The 18,002-nt window shown below is 59.2% G+C and overlaps 1 protein-coding gene across 6 annotated transcripts; it reads left to right on the forward strand.

Annotated features, from left to right (window-relative positions):
* The first annotated feature begins 44 nt into the window (after positions 1 to 44).
* On the forward strand, positions 45 to 17,938 carry BCL2L1 (BCL2 like 1). 6 transcript variants are annotated; one of them, XM_076351913.1, is made up of 3 exons: positions 45 to 193; positions 1,329 to 1,991; positions 17,448 to 17,938. In XM_076351913.1, exons 2-3 carry the CDS (start codon positions 1,437 to 1,439, stop codon positions 17,583 to 17,585), a joined length of 693 nt encoding a protein of 230 aa, XP_076208028.1. In that variant the 5' UTR covers positions 45 to 193; positions 1,329 to 1,436; the 3' UTR covers positions 17,586 to 17,938. The 6 variants fall into 6 exon arrangements, with proteins under 6 accessions (XP_076208028.1, XP_076208031.1, XP_076208027.1 ...); XM_076351916.1 differs by having other exon boundaries at positions 1,334 to 1,991; XM_076351912.1 differs by lacking the exon at positions 45 to 193 and adding an exon at positions 456 to 538.
* Positions 17,939 to 18,002: the final 64 nt, after the last annotated feature.

Raw genomic sequence — 18,002 nt, forward strand, 5'->3', positions numbered from 1 at the left:
CCCTCCCACCCTACCGCACCCCCCCGGCGCGTCCCAGGAGCGCGGCGGCCGCTTGGCGGGCGATGCGGAAGGAGCCCGGGGACTGCTGAGCGGGCCGAGGCCCGGCGGGGCTCCCGGCCACCCCCGGCGTCGCCGCCAGCCGGGCCCGCGGGGCAGGGGCGGGAAGGACCCGGACCCTCCACCGGCCGCCGAGGTGAGGGGCGGAGTGGGGCAGGCCGTGAGCGACGCGCGCCTCAGCCAATGGGAGAGCCCGCTTCCGGGCCCCGCCCCGCGGGGCTCTCCCGGCGGGTGATTGGCTGGCGAGTGAGGGGCGGGCGGCGTGGGCGCCGTCTTCGCGGGCGCCGTGTCGGCCCTCGTGCGCGGGCCCCGTGCTCGCCGCCCCGCCCCGCGCGGGTACGGCGGCCGCGAGGGGCGGTGCGGCGGCCGGGGGGCAGGCCGCCCCCTGCGGCCCACCCGCCTGCCGCGGCCCGGCTCCGCCACCGGCCCGGCCCCGGCGGCAGCGCGTTGCTAACCGCAGCGAGCGACCGGGATCGCTCCCGTAAGAACGCAGGGCCGGGTGGCGGCAGCCCCGGGCAGGCCGTGCCCTGCGAGCCCGGCCTTGGTGGCGAGGACTCGCCGATTTTCAGCCTTTTATCCCCTCGGCTCCCCTCCGCCGGCGGGGAGCGAGGGGCTTCGGGAGGGTGGGGGCTGGGGCTGCCGCCCGCGGCGGGGCTGGGCACGGCGACGCGCTCGGCCCAGCTAACCCTCGGGGGGGGGGGGGGGGGAGGGGGGGCTGCGCCGCGGTTACCGTCAAACCGGGCCCCGCACGGGGCTGCCGTAACCCTTGGGCAACGCTGCCCGCCCGCTTCCGCGGCCGCCGTTAGGCAACGCCGGCGGAGGGGGGCGGGGGGAGCCGGGCCATTTAACGGGCGGGGCCGGGGCGGGCGGGGGCGGTGCTGCCTCCGCCTCCGCGGCACTCCGGGACTGGCGGAGCACGGCCGGGCCGGCACGCAGCTCCAGCAGAGCGAGAGCCGCCTCCGCCCCGGCCCGGCCTGCAGCCGGCCTGCCAGGCGGTGCCTGCGCCCGGTGAGACCCCGGGGCTGGGGGTCGGCTCGGAGAGAGCCTGGGGGGGTCCCCTGGGGCTCCAGGTTGGTTTCCCGGGAGGGGGGGGTGTTGCAGCTGGTTCTCTGTGCGGCTTCGATCCGGTGGCCCCGAGTCTTGGCATAAAGCTGCGGGATGATCTCAGTCTAACGATAAGCTGTCGGTGTTAATGGCGCGGGTGCATCTCAAAGCTGTTGCGTTAACCGTTTCTTTGCCTCTCTCCTCTTCTGGTGTTTGTCTGTGCAAAGGTCAGATGTTTCCATCGGTCGTGAGGAAGAGTGGAGTCGGGACCTGCTAAGTGCTGATCTGCTTGTGCTCCGGACCATGGACTCATTGAGGGCATCCCAGGTGTGAAAATGTCCAGCAGCAACCGGGAGCTAGTGATTGACTTTGTTGCCTACAAGCTCTCGCAGAAGGGATACAGCTGGAGTCAGCTGGAGGAGGAGGATGAGAACAGGACTGACTTTGCAGCGGAGGAGGCCGAGATGGACGGCGTCCTCAACGGGAGCCCCTCCTGGCATCCACCCGCCAGCCACGTAGTGAACGGAGCCGCCGTGCACCGGAGCAGCCTCGAAGTCCATGAAATCGTTCAAGCAGCCGATGTGAGGCAGGCGCTGAGAGAGGCGGGGGATGAGTTTGAGTTGAGGTACCGGCGGGCTTTCAGCGACCTCACTTCCCAGCTCCACATCACCCCCGGCACGGCGTATCAGAGCTTTGAGCAGGTAGTGAACGAACTCTTCCGCGATGGAGTGAACTGGGGTCGCATCGTGGCTTTCTTCTCCTTCGGAGGAGCCTTGTGTGTGGAGAGCGTTGACAAGGAGATGCGGGTATTGGTGGGACGCATTGTATCTTGGATGACCACGTACTTGACCGACCACCTAGATCCCTGGATCCAGGAGAATGGCGGATGGGTAAGAACTCCTCTCACCGATGGGGATGGCTGCCCGTGTCCTCCCTCGCTCCAGGCCGGCAGTGGTGCCGGTCAAACCGGAGCGCAGCTCCCTGCGATGTTTATGCTAGTCCGTGTCCTAGCCCTTGCACCTTGCAAGGAGATAAAGGGGCGTGTGGCCTTTCCCTCTGTGCTCTTAACACTCTGCCCCAAGAGGGTCAGTCCACCGCGATGACACCAACAGTTTATGCTCAGGTGTGTCCTCCTCCGTCCCTGTTTCTTCTCCTTCTCCCTGGATGTTGTGTAAAAGACCTGTTTTCCCAGAGCCTTTGGAAATCTAATGTCATCCAAGCTTGTTCTTCAAGCGGGAGCCCTTGCTCTCGGGTGTGTTCCTGGTGTCATTTAACAGCGGGGAGTGGAGCTTCCTCCTCTCCAAGCGCACAGTGCTCCGGCGGGCCGGCCTGCGGTCTGCCGGGGTAACAGCTACTTCTTCATTCTGGAGACAGGACTTTGCCTTCTGCCGTGCTCACGGTGAAGCGAATCCCACAGCAGATCTCGGTGGGCGGGTGGGCTGCTGGGCCTCTCTGAGCTGGTGCGGTGGGAGACGGGGCTGAGGTGGGGGCAACCTCTGCGCTGGGGAGCTGCTAAACCTGCAGCCGCTTCTTACTTGGCGGGGAGCAATGCTTCCCAGCTGCCCCAGCAGCAAACCCCAGTAGGCTTTCAGTGGTGAGGTATTAACATGAATAAGCATTTCTTCAGGAAGCATTCTTGAGATGCCGGGTCTGGCTGTGCGGCGCTGCCTGAGACTGCCAGCGGGAAGTATACGACCTACAGATGTCTTGAGTTTTCTTTTTGCTTCTGCATCTTAGTGATTCCCTGCTGGTGTAACCTTTACTGGTGCCCACTGGAAAGAGTTTACGCTGTCAGGCGTTAGCATCTGAACGGTGGGGAATTGCCTGGCTGGCGAGCTAAGGCCTTTCAGCCCTCCTCACCTCGTGGTCCATCACCAGGCCCCCGCGTCTCGAGGAGAGGGCAGGAACCTTTGAGCCCAGCGCTGTGCTCTGCGCCCTCCTGACAGAGGAGAGGCACAGGAGCCCAGCAGAGCTCCCCAGCTCCTCGCGCCTGGCTGCGATGCTGGGGACTCCGGAGAAGGGGGGGGGGTGGGGGGGTGACGCAGGGAGAGGGAGCAGGATCACCCAGGGTGCAGGAATTCCAGGAATGTGGCCGCCTTGGGGCACTGCCTGGGTGGGGCTGCTCAGGCAGAAGAGCTTGGCTTCGATTAATAACCCGGGATCTGCTAGCCATTTCATCAGGCTGTATCTGGCCCATTAGCTCTCTCATCCTGCAGATAACCCTGGCTAAATGCTGAGTTCCTTCCCCCTCCCTCTGGCTTTGGCTTTTAAAGCCACAGATTAGTCTTGGAATTGAGTGATCAAATTGAGGTTTCCAAGCTAGTGTGGCCGTTGCTGTTAGTGACGGATTGGGCTGTATCCTGGAGACCTAGGCGATAATGCAATCTGATTTTTTGTAAATGAACTCTCTGGGGGATTTAGATTAAATCACTGGTGGAAAATCACTGGTCCCTGCTTGCGGGGAATGAAATACCTCCTCCCTCTGTTCCCCACCCCCAACCATCATGGTTAAGACTCTTCAATTTTTTTGTGTCTGTCTGTAAATTCATTGTTTGGAGCAAATATTTGTTCAAAAGATTGCAGAAGCGTCAGGACTCCTCTCTATCTGACCCGCCCACCAGCTCTTGCTTTGAAGATTGCCAAAGTTAGCCGTGTTTCCCACCCAGGGGAGCAGCCTTGCTCTCTTCTTCTAACCTTGAACGGGGCTTCTAACTTCACTGCTCAGGCTGTGCTGCTGCCCGGGCTGTGCCGGTAGCTGAAGGGGAGCTGGACAGGGTGGTAAAGGCCATGGTGGGGGGGGGATCCCCCCCCCCCACCAGCCACCAAAAAAAAAAAAAGGGCTGGGCAGTGTGGCTGCTGCCAGCCTGTTGCAAACCCCAACCAGTGCTTGTTTGACATCTCAGCTGTAGTTTTCCTCCGTGCTCAGGTTTCACCGTGTCCCTTCTGCAGGGGCAGCCATGCCGCTCCATGCGAAGGGACGGCGCGGTGCAGCGGTAGCACGGGGGCCATAAGAGCTCCCGAGTGCCTCATGCGTGGGGCGTGCGTGGGGATGCATGCTCTGCTTCGCTCTCACGCAACTCCAGCTGCGGGGAGAAAACTGCTGGCCTGTTGCCAGCTCTCCCTGCGAGAAAAGAGTGCCAGCCTGCACTTGCTGCGACGGAGCGGTCCCTCTCCTGCCGCCCTGTTTGCACAGGGAGCCTGTTTGGTGCGTCTGAGCTGTTAGAGCCTGTCCCATGCGAACAAAGCTCTCCCGAGAGGTGCAGCAGGCAGGTCCCGGTGAGAGGGATGCAAGTTCTGGCAGGCCTGCTTGGCAGGGACCAGGTGGTTTGCGTTTTGGAGCGCTGCAGCACTTCTTTTCCTGGAAAGCCCCTCTGAAAGAGGGAAGGAGCGTGGCCCCGTCACAAGTCTCTCACAGCCTGGTTGCGTAGGAAGCTCTGTTTCATTCTCCACCAGTGGCACAAAGGCAAGTGTAGGATGGCCGCGGGGTGCAGGTTTGCCTTTGGAGGGTCCTGTTAAGGCTGCTGTGTGCTGGGCTGTAGCGGTCTTCTTGAGAAACCATTTTTTGAGGTGAGGGGGAAATGGCAAATCTCACTACGTAGCATTAACATGGGTGTATTTTGTCATGTTTACTGGCCCTGCCTTGGTTTGCCCTCCTTTCTGCAATCCGGCACTGAGAAAACAAACAAGAACAACCTGAGGGGGGCATTTAATAACCAGCCAGAAGAGAGCTGCTGTCTTGGTGAGCCATCAAAACCGAAGAGGAGGCTTTCCTGAGGCAGTTGCTTTGGCCAGGACCAGATTCCACTAGCTGTGAAGTTCAAGCAGTGATCCCAGTGGGGACTGGGAGTTGTGGGGGGAGAAATCTGGTGAGTGGGAACGCAGGAGGGGGAAGCGCAGGGTGGGCGGGAGAGAGCCTGGCAGGCAGAGATGTACTGACCGTGCTTAATCTGTTTGAGAAAGGAAAGTGAGCAGTAGTTCCTGCCTGGCTGTGACCCTCCAGTGGACGACAGCTTTTCTTTCAAGGTTAAATCTATGTTCAGAAGGTGTTCTGTGGGGCCTTGAAGGTAGATCTGTGGACATAGAGGCAAGAGGTTTCCTGGTTGCAGGGTGCGTGGTGGGGACCAGCATGAAGGGTCTGTGCTGGGCCAGGATTGAAAGCGAACAGCGTCTTTGTCACCAGTCCGTGACATCTGAATCCCACCAAGCTGGGCTAGGCTGAAGGAGGACGGACTGCTTCCCGCGTTGGCTCTGTGCATCCCGGGTTCTCAGCTGGCCCTGGCCGCGCAGGGCTCAGTGTGCCGGGACGTATGTGTTGTGTCGCTCTGCGGTGTACTGGAAGCTTGTGGTTCTGTTTGGGGAAAACCCTTAGAAGATGTCAATATAGCAAACTCATTTTCTACCTTTTAAATTTTTTTCTTGAATGATAGGAAATGACTCAGCCTGCGTCATATGACAGAGTGCAGCTGGGATTTCGTCCTGTGCTCTTGCTCCAGCCTTCTCAATGGTTTCAGGATGAGGGCTAGCCTTCCATTCTCAGCTCTTCCGAAATGCTTTTTGGCCCTGTGCCATTGCCCAGGTACCCTGCACAAGCCTTCCCCACCGCGTTACCTAGCTGATCCTGGGTGCCCCAGGATCCCCACGCTTTGTCGGTCCGAGCTTTTTGGGCAGCATGAGATAAGTGCAAGTCTGAATTCTGCTGTTGTGCCCTGAGACTCGGAGAGGAGCACCGTGCTAGGTGTGCACGGCACGCGTGGAAGGGGCACACCTGCGCATTGCACCGTATGGGGAAGGCTGTTCCCTCTGGGGTGAGCGCTGTTTGCCAAAGCTGTGCCGTTTATGAGCATTAACACACTGGGTTTTGGGGATGCCCCGGCGGTGCTAATACCATTTGAGATCGCAGCCATCGGTTTCACTTGCTGGCCAACACGCAGCAGAGCTGGCTGTAGGAGGTTGACTGTGGATAGCCAAGGCCGCGCTTTGCTGTCCTAGAGATGAATCCCAACCAGTGGTCTGCGAAGCTTAGCTGGGCTATCGCTTTCCACTTTGTAGTCTAATTATTTTACAGTCTGGATCCCTTGCAGCTGAGACGATGCCCCCATTGTCATCACCTGCTTGGGATGAAAAAAATACTCTCCTCCTGCCAGCTGAGTCCCTTCGTGTCCCTTTGCAGTACTGGGTGTTCCTCTCTGGCTGTGGGAACTGCCTGCTTGACAGTCGCTGCCGGCAGGGTCTTGGCTCGGGCTGTCCTGCCTGGCGCGGCTGTCCCAGGTAGCTGTATCCTCGTTGGTGGCTGGAGATCTGGGCTCAGCGTACAGATCCCTGGCAGCTTCTCGCCCTGCCTGCGACCTGGGAGGCTTTTCTGCAGTGCTCTCCAGGAAATACCATTGGAATGACTTCCACTGCAGCTTCCTGCCCGGCCCGCAGCAGCATTCCTGCCGCTAGACCGAGAACGACGCAGAGGCGAGTTTTCAGATCTCTGCTCTTCGCCCCGTTTCCTCGGTTCTCCTTCTTTGGGGCCCTGCCTGTTTTCCTTGCTGCCTCTCGGGTGTGAGGTGCAGTTTGATTACGTTCCTTAGATCTGTGATTAGAGCAGGCGCCTGGAAGGCAAAGCTCCTGCCCATCGCTGGCTGTGGCTCAGAGCAGCCCACTTAACCCCGTGATCTTTTAGCAAAAGGGATAGCATTTCCTTCCCTCCCAGGGGAGCCACTGGGAACTCAGATTTGTAAAGCACTCTGAGGTTCTTTAATCCAAAGAATGGAGTGTCATTTAAAAAAAGACCTGTGAAATAATTAACAAACTGTTTCTTGCTGCTCTGTGTTCACAGCTGCTCTCGGTAATGTCAATCTTCCTGATCATCCTGCTCCTCTCTGAAACTGGAGCTGGGTCCTCCTGAGCGCTGCCCGGGGTCTCTCCCCGTTTCAGCAGCAATGGGGTGTCCCACCACAGCAGAAGGGGTGGGAGGGAGCAACGGGCTCTCTTTTCCCCTGTGGAAGCTGCAGCTTTTTGTATGTGTCTGGGGTGCTGCACCTGATTTCCGTGGAGCTCCTGTGTGGTTTGTGTACGTGCTTTACCCCTGAGAGCGGCGATACGCCTGCGGCCCACACCGGGTACAGGCTGAACGGTGGCACGATGCTTCGAGGCCTTTGCTTAAGCTTCTCTCCTTTGATTTTTACCAAGCTGCTGACGGCTGTAAGCACAGTCCCATCTTGACGTTACGAGGAGTATTTCTCTAGTAGCTCTTTACCCACTAACTGTGAAGCCGGAGTATTCCCAGGAGGAGCTGGGGGAAGGGATGGATATCAGTTGTAGAAGTGTTGCAGACCTGCTGAACCGAGAGGCGAGGGATTAATGGTGGCTTCTGCTGTGGGAGCAGAAAGGGGCTGGGGCGGCTGCTCTCTCCCCTCTGGTGACCCCGATAGCAGTCGGGATGTTGACCTACCTGCTGGCTGATTCAGTGCGAAGGTATGCTCTGCGGGGTGGCTCTGCCTTTGCGTGGCAGGAAAGCAGCGAGGCTCTCCTCCTCCACCCTCCCGAGAGGGATGTTACCCTTAAACGCTATTGTTCTGAGCAACTAAAGATTAACGCAGATAATGGAGGCATGAAAGGGAAGCCGTGTCCCTTGGTGCCAGGGCACTCCTTGGTTTGCTGCCCTGGCCTTGGGCAGGGAAACCGCTCCTCTTCCCTGCTCCCCACCTGGAAGGATGTGCGGATGGGTGTTTGGTGCAAGGTCTCTCTGAAGTCCCGCTCCTAATCGTCCTTGGGATGCCAAGTGCTTAAGTTAGTGCTTTCTAGAGGCGTGCAAGAGCTTTCCCCACGGCGTGCCCGTGGAGGGGGACGCGAGGGCTTTGCTGGGCACACCGGGGCAGCTTCAGGGTGTGGGTTGGCCCTCGCCGTGTTCAGGTGGGGAGAAGGGTTACTCTTTGCCACAGAAGCAGAACAGCCCGGCGGAGCGAGGGGGCAGAGGGCTGCCGGGAGGCAGAGCCGTTAGCAGATGGCTCCAGCTGGGCTTACCAGGGAGCAGGTGTGGGTTTCGGGAGGCAGCCTTTTAAGAGAGATGTCAGTTTTGAATCCGGGAGGCTCAAGGGGCTGAGCCGTGGCTGCCGTGACTTGCATGCCGGGGAGCTGTGACCTAGTTGTGCTGTAGAAATGCTCGTTTTATTTTTTATTTTTAGGTATTTTGCTTATTTTATCCTCATGTTTAATTTAGTTAGCAAAAAAAGAAAAAGAATCCGAGGGCTGAGCAGTGCTGGGAAGGACTGCCTGCAGGCGGGAACGCCCGCTGCAGCTCCTCCGTGCAGCCAGCATCTCTCCAGCCGCCCGTGTCTTCTCTCGGACACGTGCTCACGTGTACCAGCCCAGTGCTGTCTCTCAGGATCTCTTTAATGGGAAACCCAGTGCACTCAGCGCTGCTGCCTGCCTCCGGGGTAGCAAGGGAGGGAGGAGCGGGATTCGGAGCGTTAACCAGAGAGGCTCCCTTGGCCACGGGGACTGTTTGAACGTTGTGCTGTAACTGGTCTGTTTTCCCTCTGCTACTGGGAGCAGGGAGCTGGGTGAGCCTGCCGTTTCGGCAGGCTTTGGGTTGGTTACTCTCTCGACCACCGCTTGCCCCTGCATTTACACAGCGTGCCCAAGGAAGGGTAATAGGCTGTATCTGCAAAGAGGGAAGTTTCAGGGGTCTGTGCGATTCCCTTGGGGAGAGCTGCTTGAATTTATTACATTATCCTCCTTCCTGCTCAAGCTTGTGTTTCAGCTGTGTCTGCAGACATAGCTTCTGATTTAAATAGATCCAATTAGTAGCTAGCTTCTGGCATCAGTAGCCTGCTCGGGGAGATGAGCTCTGGAGATGAGGAGGCTCCAGTGGGAGCAGGGCCGGGCTCAGCCTTTCTGCCCCCGCTCCTGATCTAGGATGGACCCGGAGCTCCCCAGCTTGCAGCCCCGGTCCTGAGCTCAGGGGGAAACCGAGGCAGGTGTCCTCTGCTCCGTACTCCACCTGGCCAAGAACAAAGAGCAGGCAGGTTCTCCCTGCCTGTACCGCTGCCAGCCAGGTGCTCTTAAGACTGAAATCAAATACTCCAAAATGTGACAACTTGGCAGCAGGCAGGGCTTTGAGGGGGAGCAGGAGCTGCTCGTGCCGGGAGGTGTGCGAGGGGCCGACGGGCAGAGCTGTGCAGGGACCTGTCTGTTGGGGGTAGGACTGTGCGCCCGAGGGGAGGGAGCTGCTAGAGCTGACTGCTTCCTGAGGGAGCACGGAAGGGTTTTCTCCTCTGCTGGAGAGTGAAGGGCTCTTTGGGAAGCTCAGACAAGAGGCCTAGGCTGGCACGGAGCTGGTTTGGTTTGAATGCAGCTAACACCACGCTCAGGTGGAGCGGGACAGCTGTCTGCATCACTTTGTTAGTTCTCCAAACGATACTAGTCCCACTTGCACATCTCTCTGGTTTTTGCCATCGCTGAGGCTGAGGAAGGCTGGGGGTGCTACGAGCGTTGTGCAGGGAGCACGGCTGGCGGCAGTACGTGACATTACTCTGTGCGTGTAAGTCGTGGCAAGCTGGCTCAGGGTTTGGGCTGGGATGTGGGAGCTGGGCGTGTATGTGGCCCTGGGTAGTGTCTGGGTGACATATGACTTAAGTATGGAGAAAATGAGGTATTGCTACCTGTAAATCAGCCATCAGCAGTGTTGCAAGTGCTTCCATCCTGTAATGGTATGGCTCACCAGTGTATTAAACTTGCCGGAGAGCTAATATCTTTTATTAGAGCAACTGACCTCATTTAGAAGCTTCCAGTGCACCAGCCAGTGATTATTTCATGCAACAACACGTATGGAGGAGCCCAGGGCAGAGCACAAAGTCTCCTTCTCGTGCTGCACCGCTCTCTCCTGCGTTTGCTGCATCAGCTGCCTACTCTGCTTCCTGCCCTCAAGTCAGCAAGGATTTTGCTAAAAGGGACTTCGTGGCCTGAATCATTTGAGATTTCATGTGGACTAACAGGAAGTGAAAACAGAATGAGCACATCTTCCTCCTCTTCCTGCACCTCCACCCTTTCCCCTTTTTCATTCAAGTGGCATGTAAGAATTACAGCAGCCTCGTGAGGCGCTGGGGCTGAAGCGGGAAGTGGTGAGGCTTGGCCGGCGGCTCCTCCGGGATGCTGGAGCTCCTCCGGAATGCCGGAGGACGAGTGGCTCGAGGCAGGAGAACCAGGCGGCCCTTCCCCGGGACCCATCTCCCCTGGGGACCATCCCTGCACCCAGCCTCGCTCGCTCAGGCTCTGGTGATGCTGCCATTCCCTGCAGGGTGGGTTTGGGGTAAGGCTCGCGGTGCGGTTGAGGGCCAGGGAGAGCTGTCGGCATCGCACAACTCAGCCCCTGGATAGGAGAGAACGTGGCTCCACAGCTGGGTACTCGTGAGCGCGGCACGTCTCCTCGGCACAGGTTTCCCCACAGTTACACAAGGGCATGATTGCACAGGAGCTGTGACATCTGGGAAAAGCGATGACAAGGTGAAAATTGAGCTTTGTTCCCTGGGTGCAGGGGACCCTTCCGAGGCGCTCATCCGGTGCAGCGAGCTGGCCGCGGCACTCGGGCTCCCCGGCACCACAGGCGGCAGATAACCGTGAAATTAAAGCAGGACTCTTCCCCTGCCCCCTGAGCGTGCCCCTTGCACAAAAGGCAGGCAGGCTGCTCTGCCTGCCGGGGCTCAGACACCATCTGTCCGGTGGGGAGAAGCATCAGAGAGACCGTCTTTCCTCGGACTATTCCACTTAATGCCCGTTGGAAAACAATCCCATTCCCAGCAGGTGCTAATCTCTTGAGTGGATCCGGCTCAGCCAACGTGTTCTTCTCTGTGCCTTTGTACCGGAGCTTTGTCGCCTGCCAGCCGTCCCGCTGCCGAGCGCGCCCAGCGCCGGCCGGGGCTTCCGCACCTTTGGGAGTCCTCAGCCCAGTTAGTTCTGGGAGAAACACTGATGAAAGATGGATGCAAGTAGATTAGTCATTCACACCATCTCCTGCTTTAATACACATGAATGTTTCAGCAGATTTCTGGAACGGAGAGCGCAATTCCCTGCTCTCCATCTCGTGCTGTGCACAGCAGTCTCCTGGGGCAGGGACGGGGGTTACAGCTGTCACTGTAGCCCCTTTCATGTATTTGGAAAATGCTGAAATTGTGCTGAATGGTGTGGGGTTATTGCAGGTTCCCTGGAGCTGGTGATGAAACCAGTTTGACAGGAGGCTGCCACGGCGAGGATTAGGGCTGGAATGTGCTAGTGAGGGTTTGTTTCTGGTTAGAAAAGAGCTGGCTCTGGCCCTCGCTAGGCTGAAGCCCCGTAGGTTTGTTGGGCTTCAGGCTGAGGCCCCAGGGGCAGCCTCCCCACCGGTCCCACCGCAGGCTGCAGCCCAGTGGCTGGGTGCGTGGCAAGGTGGGTCGGGAGGAGAGGAGAGCGATGCAGGGATGTGCTTATTTAATTAACCCTTTTGAGTTTATGGCTGCATCCCTCAGGGTCTCAGGTTTCTCTGCATGCAGGGCCCTGGAGCTTGGGCAGCGCCTGCAGTACCCCAGTGCCCACTCCCAGGGCAGGAGAGATGGGGGCGGGTGGCATTCCCTGCCATTGTCATGGAGATCAGCAGCTGCTTCCCTGGAGGTCACCATTTGCATAACAGTTAGAGCTGGGTCTCTGAAGCATTTGCACCTGCGAGTGTGCTGTCCCCAGAGCCCCTTCCCCACCCCATCCTGAGCCTGCCCAGGGTGCTGACTGGGACCAGAGGGGTGAAGCTGGGGATCTGGAGAAGCTCTGGAGACCTCTGCCATGGATGGCACGTTTCCTTGGCATGATGCACCTGAGTCAGGGGCTCACGTTGCCCTCCAGTCCCGATGCTGCAGGCAGTGCTGTGTGACTGGCGCAGGCACCCTCGGTGTCCTTGCTGCCCTCCTTTAGGGCCTGGGCTTCAGACAGGGCTGGGGGTGATCAGGGCCACACGTGGATGCAGTGTCTGGGGGAGCAGGGCGGAGGGAGGACCTCCAGGATGTCTCTTCCACTTTCATAGTGTGTAGGGACCGGCTGAGCTGTGTTTACAGGATCCTAGTGGCAGCCTTTGGGAATACTTACGTTTTCGTTTTTTTTCTGAAAGATCTCAGCTGCCTTTTCCCCCTGTGCTTCACCTCCAGGTTCGCATATGCCCGTCCCATGTGGTGAGCTGGCAGCCCGAAGGGGATCTGGGAGCAGGTTGCTGTCGATGCAGGGCTTTGTTGTGGTCTGCGCTGAGCTGCTGCCTTTCTTTTTCCATGCTTGTCTCGCTGCTCAGCACAAAACTGTTCCTAGCATCTCATTAACAAATGTCTGGTCATCCAGATGACTCCACTCCTGGCCGGCGATTGGTGTTAGACCTCTTAGCAGTAACACAGCTGTAGTTACGGTGAAGGTATAACAGAAACAGCCTTGTTTTCAAGTGAAACATTGCCTCGTGACGAGAATGCCTGGATTGGGAGTCAGATGCTGTGGCTCATGCTGCTGGCTTGTATACAACTCCAGGGAAAGCACTTAACCTCTCCGCACCTCTGTTGATCTGTCTGGGAACAATGCTGACTTATCCCGCAGGAGGTTTTGGAGAACCAATTTTTGATAAAACACATTAAAATCCTTGGGTGGGAAGGGCTTTTGTATGTGTGGAGCTGGTTGCTGTGGGTGACTATCTCAAAGACAGGCTGGCAGGGTATTGGGGGTGTAGCTCCTGCTGGAGGCAGAGTCTCCGTGTTGAAGTCAGACCAAGTGCCACTGGTTCACCATGAATAGTCCCGGTAGAGCCTGTCTCTTCTCTGCTGGTTTTCCGAGCTTCATGCTGGTGTCTCGGTGACCTCCATACCCTTCACCTCCCCGTGCAAGGGAAGCTTTGAGCACCCAAACTCTGCCCTCCCCAGCAGCCACCACCCTTCCCTTCCCGCTCTACCCCTGGCTCACAAGAGACCGGATGGGGATTCATTGCTCACATCTGCTTCCTTCACCTGCCCCCATGGTTCGGTGTCGCTTACTGAATCCTCTTTCCCCCAGATTTGGGGCTTATCTTGAAAGAGGAACCCGCTCTGCTCTGCTTGCCCTCAATGGGATCTAGCAACTGTTCTCCCTCCCACTCAGCCGGGGGAGCTGCTTCAGACAGTGCTGGTGAATGAAACCAGCTGAACCTCTGGTGGTGGGTACCAGCAAGAGGCTGAAACTTTAGGTCTTCCCGTTTCCAGGCTGGGATGTGAACGCTGTCTCAGCCAGACCTCGTGCCTGATTAATCTGCTCTCTCACCCAAGATGGAGCACTTTGGGTCAGACCTCCTCCTCTTTTGCCTCTACTGCAGTGTCGTGTACGGTCACTGGGCAGTGTTTAAATGGCTGCTGTGTCCCACCCGGTGGTGGGTTGAGGTTTGGGGCGCTGCAGGTGTCTCGAGAGCCTTTGGCACTGCAGAACCTCCCTGCCCCTGCTCTCCGGGGTGGTGGGCACCAGTAGAGTCTGGATCTCCAGGTCCTCTGTCTCCTGCAAGCAGCACGTGCAGCTTGAGGGAAGTCCTCCCCAGCAAGCGCTGGTTTAGGCTGCAGCAAGAAAATGTTGTGTCCTTCCCCAGCGCTGGGGGAGGAGAGGCGAAGCCAGGGGATTGCCTTTTACGTAGGCATAACCTCTCGCTGTTTCCTCATCTCCTGCCCCAGAGCATCCTCCTCTCGGACGTGGCTGTCACCCGGGGTGGAGAAGGGGATGTGACGGGTGTTTGGTGGTGGAACAGCCTGTCCTCTCTGGGGTGGAAGAGGCCCACAGGCACGTGGAGAGGGCGGTTGAGACACTGACGTGCTGTTGCTACCATAGTCCTTGTGAGACTCAGGAATTCCAAATATTTCCTCTCAGATAAAGGTGACTGGGGGAGGCCAGAAATATCTGGACGTGTCTGGGCAAGCCTGAGATCCCAAACACCAGGCCAGAGAGGTCAGAATCGGTACTGGGAGTGCTGGGCTTCAGGTGCAGAGCGGCCGAGGCCTGGGGCGGTGTGGGAACTGAGCAAGCTGCCTTTCCCTAACCTTCAACCCGCCCCCAGGATGGGGAGGGAGGACACTCCTGCCTGTTTTCCCACTCCCCCTGATCTGGGATCGCCATTCCCAGGGGAAACATCTGGGATTGCAGTTGTGTAGGGGCTGAGCTATTGCAGCTCCTGGGGATGGCTTCGCCAAGGAAGGGCAAGGCACGCTCTGCTCCTGAGTCCCCTGCGGCCCCCAGCTGCATCTCCAGCAGCTGCTGCTCTGTTCCCAGGGGCAGGAGAGGGGCTTGTGTCCCCTCCCTGCCCGTGCAGGGCTCTTGTCATGCTCTTCTCCATCTGTAGCACCCGATAGCTCTCGGTTCACCGTATGCCATTTATCTCTTGTTCAGCAAACGCTTCCTTTTCTTAGAAGTAAGGGCTTCAAAACGTGCTTCTTGGAACTGCCTTTCCCCAAGCTCGGCGGCACATGCCATGGAGAAGGCAGCACGGAGGCTTGGCTGCCAGCCCTCCCCAGCTCCCTGCCCTGGCTGTGGGGGACCTCTCCTGGTGCCTGCCCCGCTGCCGGCCCTGCGGAGAGGCTGGGTGACTGGGCGGCCCCTTCCACCTCCGCAGCCTTCCTGGGGATGGTGGGCACGTCCCCTCCCATGGGTCAGGAGGAGCCTGCGGAGACGTGTGGGGCTTGGGTGGGGCAGGCCTTACTGAATCCCCGAGCAAAGTGGCTTTTTCTGGGGGATACGTCACGAGGGGCACAGCCTCCTTCCTTCTGCTGAGCGCTCCCGCAGCGTCAGGTGCTGCGGGTGTGCAGCGGGGATGTGCCTCCGAGGGAAGGACCTTCCCCAGGGTGCAAGAGCCCTGGTACAGAGGGACATTGTAGGGGCGGTGGAGGCACTCCACAGCTGGCGTTTTTGGACAAGCCCATGCCTTCTGCCCCGGTTCCCCTGTGCCCTCCATCCCCGCCAGCCTGCTCTCGGTTTGCTGATGCTTGCCGTGCTCTGTCACCGCTCCGCTGCTTGTCACCCTATCAGCAGAGGGATTTCCTGTGCCGTAATTAAAAATATCCCCTCCTTGGGTTTGGGCTCTCCTCCTGTCCCTCTCCTGCAGCACATCGCTGGCTCTTTCGCTGGCTGTCCCTGGGCGAGCGGCCGGGCGGAGGGGCTGGCAGGGGGCAGCAGCCCTCACCTTTCTCCTGGATGGCACCTGCATGTGAGCTGCCGTCCTGCTCATTCCTGCGGGGTCGGGATGCAATACAACACCTCTGCGGAGCCCGCGCCAGCTGGCAGGCCCGATGGGAAGCGAGCTGCCTTCTGCCGCTCTGTGTAGGTGGCGGGAGTCACGGGGACGGTTGTCACATCCCTGAAGAGGACTCCGAGTGAGGCGGCAGCAATGATGTGCCCCGGGGTGAGTTAGCAAAGTCCCTGTTGTCCCAGTGCCCTGCCCCCGGGTCTGCTGATAAGCTCCTCAAGGTCGAGGGGGTGTGAAAGGCAGCTGGGGGAGTCGCAAGATGCTGGAGACGGTGCTTGGTGGAAGGCAGAGAAGAGCTTTGGTGGGGCAGAGGCAGGTGCTGAGGTGTGCAGCTCACCTGGGTGGTTGTTCAGTTACCTGATCCCCTGTGGGGGGGAGGCCTGTGGCTGAGGAGAGGGACGCAGCCCGGCTCCCTGGGAGTGAGCGTGCATGTCTTGCACGCCTTGCTGTCAAAAGCTGTGTGGGAGCTTGATCACGTGTGTGTGGCAAGGTGAGGAGATACCCTGCAAGCTGTGACCATGCTGGGGCTGTTTTGGATGAGTGATGTTTCCGTGAGTGATGGAGGGGCACCTGCCTAAAGAGCCTCTCGATTCCCAGCCGTGATCTGGGCACCGAACCCCCCACAGGTCCTGTGGCAGTGGTTGCAGCTCATCACAGGCTGTGGGCAGGCATGGGAGGCAGCTTGCAGGCAGAGCTGCCAGACCCAGGCAGGCAGGGATGCTGCCCCTGCCTCTGGGGAGGCCATGGTAAGACGTGACACAAGCACAGCCTCAGCTGGGCTTATCTCTGCTTTCCCAGAGCAGCCGAGTTACTGGAACTGCATTCGCTTATCAGGGAACATGGGACCTTGCTGGGAAGATGGGCTCGAGGTGCGACAGCGTCGAGCCCCTGCTGACGCCGAGCTGCCCGGCGATCCCTGAGCCTGGAGCTCGCAGCTCCAGCTCCCTCTAGCCCCCGTGCTCCTGCTCGGCCCTGATAAAGCTGGGAGCTGCTGGGGCGTAAAGTTCACTGCTTCATGTTACCTGCCCATGGACCCCTCCTTTCCTGCAGTGCGTGTGGCCCGGGGACCCGAGCAGCTATTCTCACAGTGCTCCGAGGTCCCTGGGTGCCCAGGGGAGCAGGAAGGGTGGCGTCGTGCCAGGGGGTTGCTGCATGGGCGCAGGGGGCAGACGTGCTCTCTCAGCCTGTTTTCGGGAGCAGTTCAGCTCTGGTGGTCTTCTCTCTCTCTCTCTCTGCCCTCCATCTCCCCCAGTCTGGGCCATGGCCGTCTGTCCCCAGCCCTGTCACACGTGTCCCTCAGAGGGAGAGGGGCTGTGGCTGTTTGCTGTGCAGTGGCTCTGTTGAAATCTGTTGCTGGAGATGAAGGACTGGAGGCGGCCGGCTCGGACGAGCCGGGCCGGAGTGACTACATTCCTGGCCGGGCCTCGTGCTTGGCCCGCTCTCCTGAAGCCCGGGGGAAGGCAGGAGTTTTGCGACCCAGAGTGTCTGCCTTTGCCACAGGGATTCGCGAAATCCAGACTGTGCTGCAGAGTAACCTGCGATGGCCAGGACAGGGGAGTACTTGTCTTGCCAGGATGCGGCAGTCGGGAGAGGGAGGTGGGAGGTTCCGCTTTGGACGCAAAAGCGGCAGGGGGACGCGCGGTGTGGGCTCCTGCCGCAACCGTGGGCACCAACCCTGCTGCTGCTGCTCCCCCAGGCCTCGGCCGTGGCCGTGGAAAAAAGCCCAGCGTTTTCCTGCTGCAATGATTTCTATCACACTTCGATGCTAATTTTAGAGAGCCTAGAGCACGTGATGCATCTCCTGCCCTGCCCGCATGGTATTCTCCTTGCAAATCCTTTCTGGCATCCACTTCTCTCATGACTGGTCCTGTGCTTCCCCCATCGCCCTCTGTGCATGATTCAGAGCAAGGAAGCACAAGGCATCTGTCATCCGCCCAGTCCCCACCGCTGCTTTCCTGCCGGCAGGAGCCCAGCAGCCTTCCTGCCCCATCCCGCTGCGTCTTCCGCTCTGGACCGCTCCGTGGAGGAGGAAGGAGCCCCAGAAAGCGGCAGAGAGGGTCTCTGCTCTGTTCCCACCCCTCTGCTCATTGCTCCTCTCCTCCCACAGGAGCGCTTTGTGGACCTCTATGGGAATGATGCTGCTGCCGAGGTGAGGAAGGGCCAGGAGACCTTCAACAAATGGCTCCTGACCGGGGCGACGGTGGCAGGAGTGCTTCTGCTGGGATCCCTGCTGAGCCGCAAGTGACCCGCCGCCGAGTCCCCCCATCGCCAGGACGGCTGCGCCTTCACCGCCACATCCACTACACTCCGCTCCCGAGCACCGTCACCGGGGTGGGGGGCAGCCCCTCCGCCTCCCAGGCGAGCGCCCCGCTCCACGGAGCTTTCTCCCTCGTGCCGCCAGCTCCTTTTATCGTAGCCCCTCTTATTTACTGTTCCATTGTGTTTTAAAGGCGCTGAGACCAATGCAGCACTTCAGCCAACAGCTCCCAGCACTGGGGAGATCCAGGCAGCCGGGGGGAGTACTGGCTAGAAGGTGTCCCAGCCCTGCAGGGTCCTCTAGATCACTTTGAAGAGAATAAACAGACTTATTTTTGCATGTGTGAGTGCGTGCGTGTGTGTAGATGTGTCACTAATATAAGGTTTCCCCAGCCAGAGCAAGGGT

This window comes from Aptenodytes patagonicus, chromosome 14, assembly GCF_965638725.1.
Source record: "Aptenodytes patagonicus chromosome 14, bAptPat1.pri.cur, whole genome shotgun sequence".
Taxonomy (NCBI): Eukaryota; Metazoa; Chordata; class Aves; order Sphenisciformes; family Spheniscidae; genus Aptenodytes; species Aptenodytes patagonicus.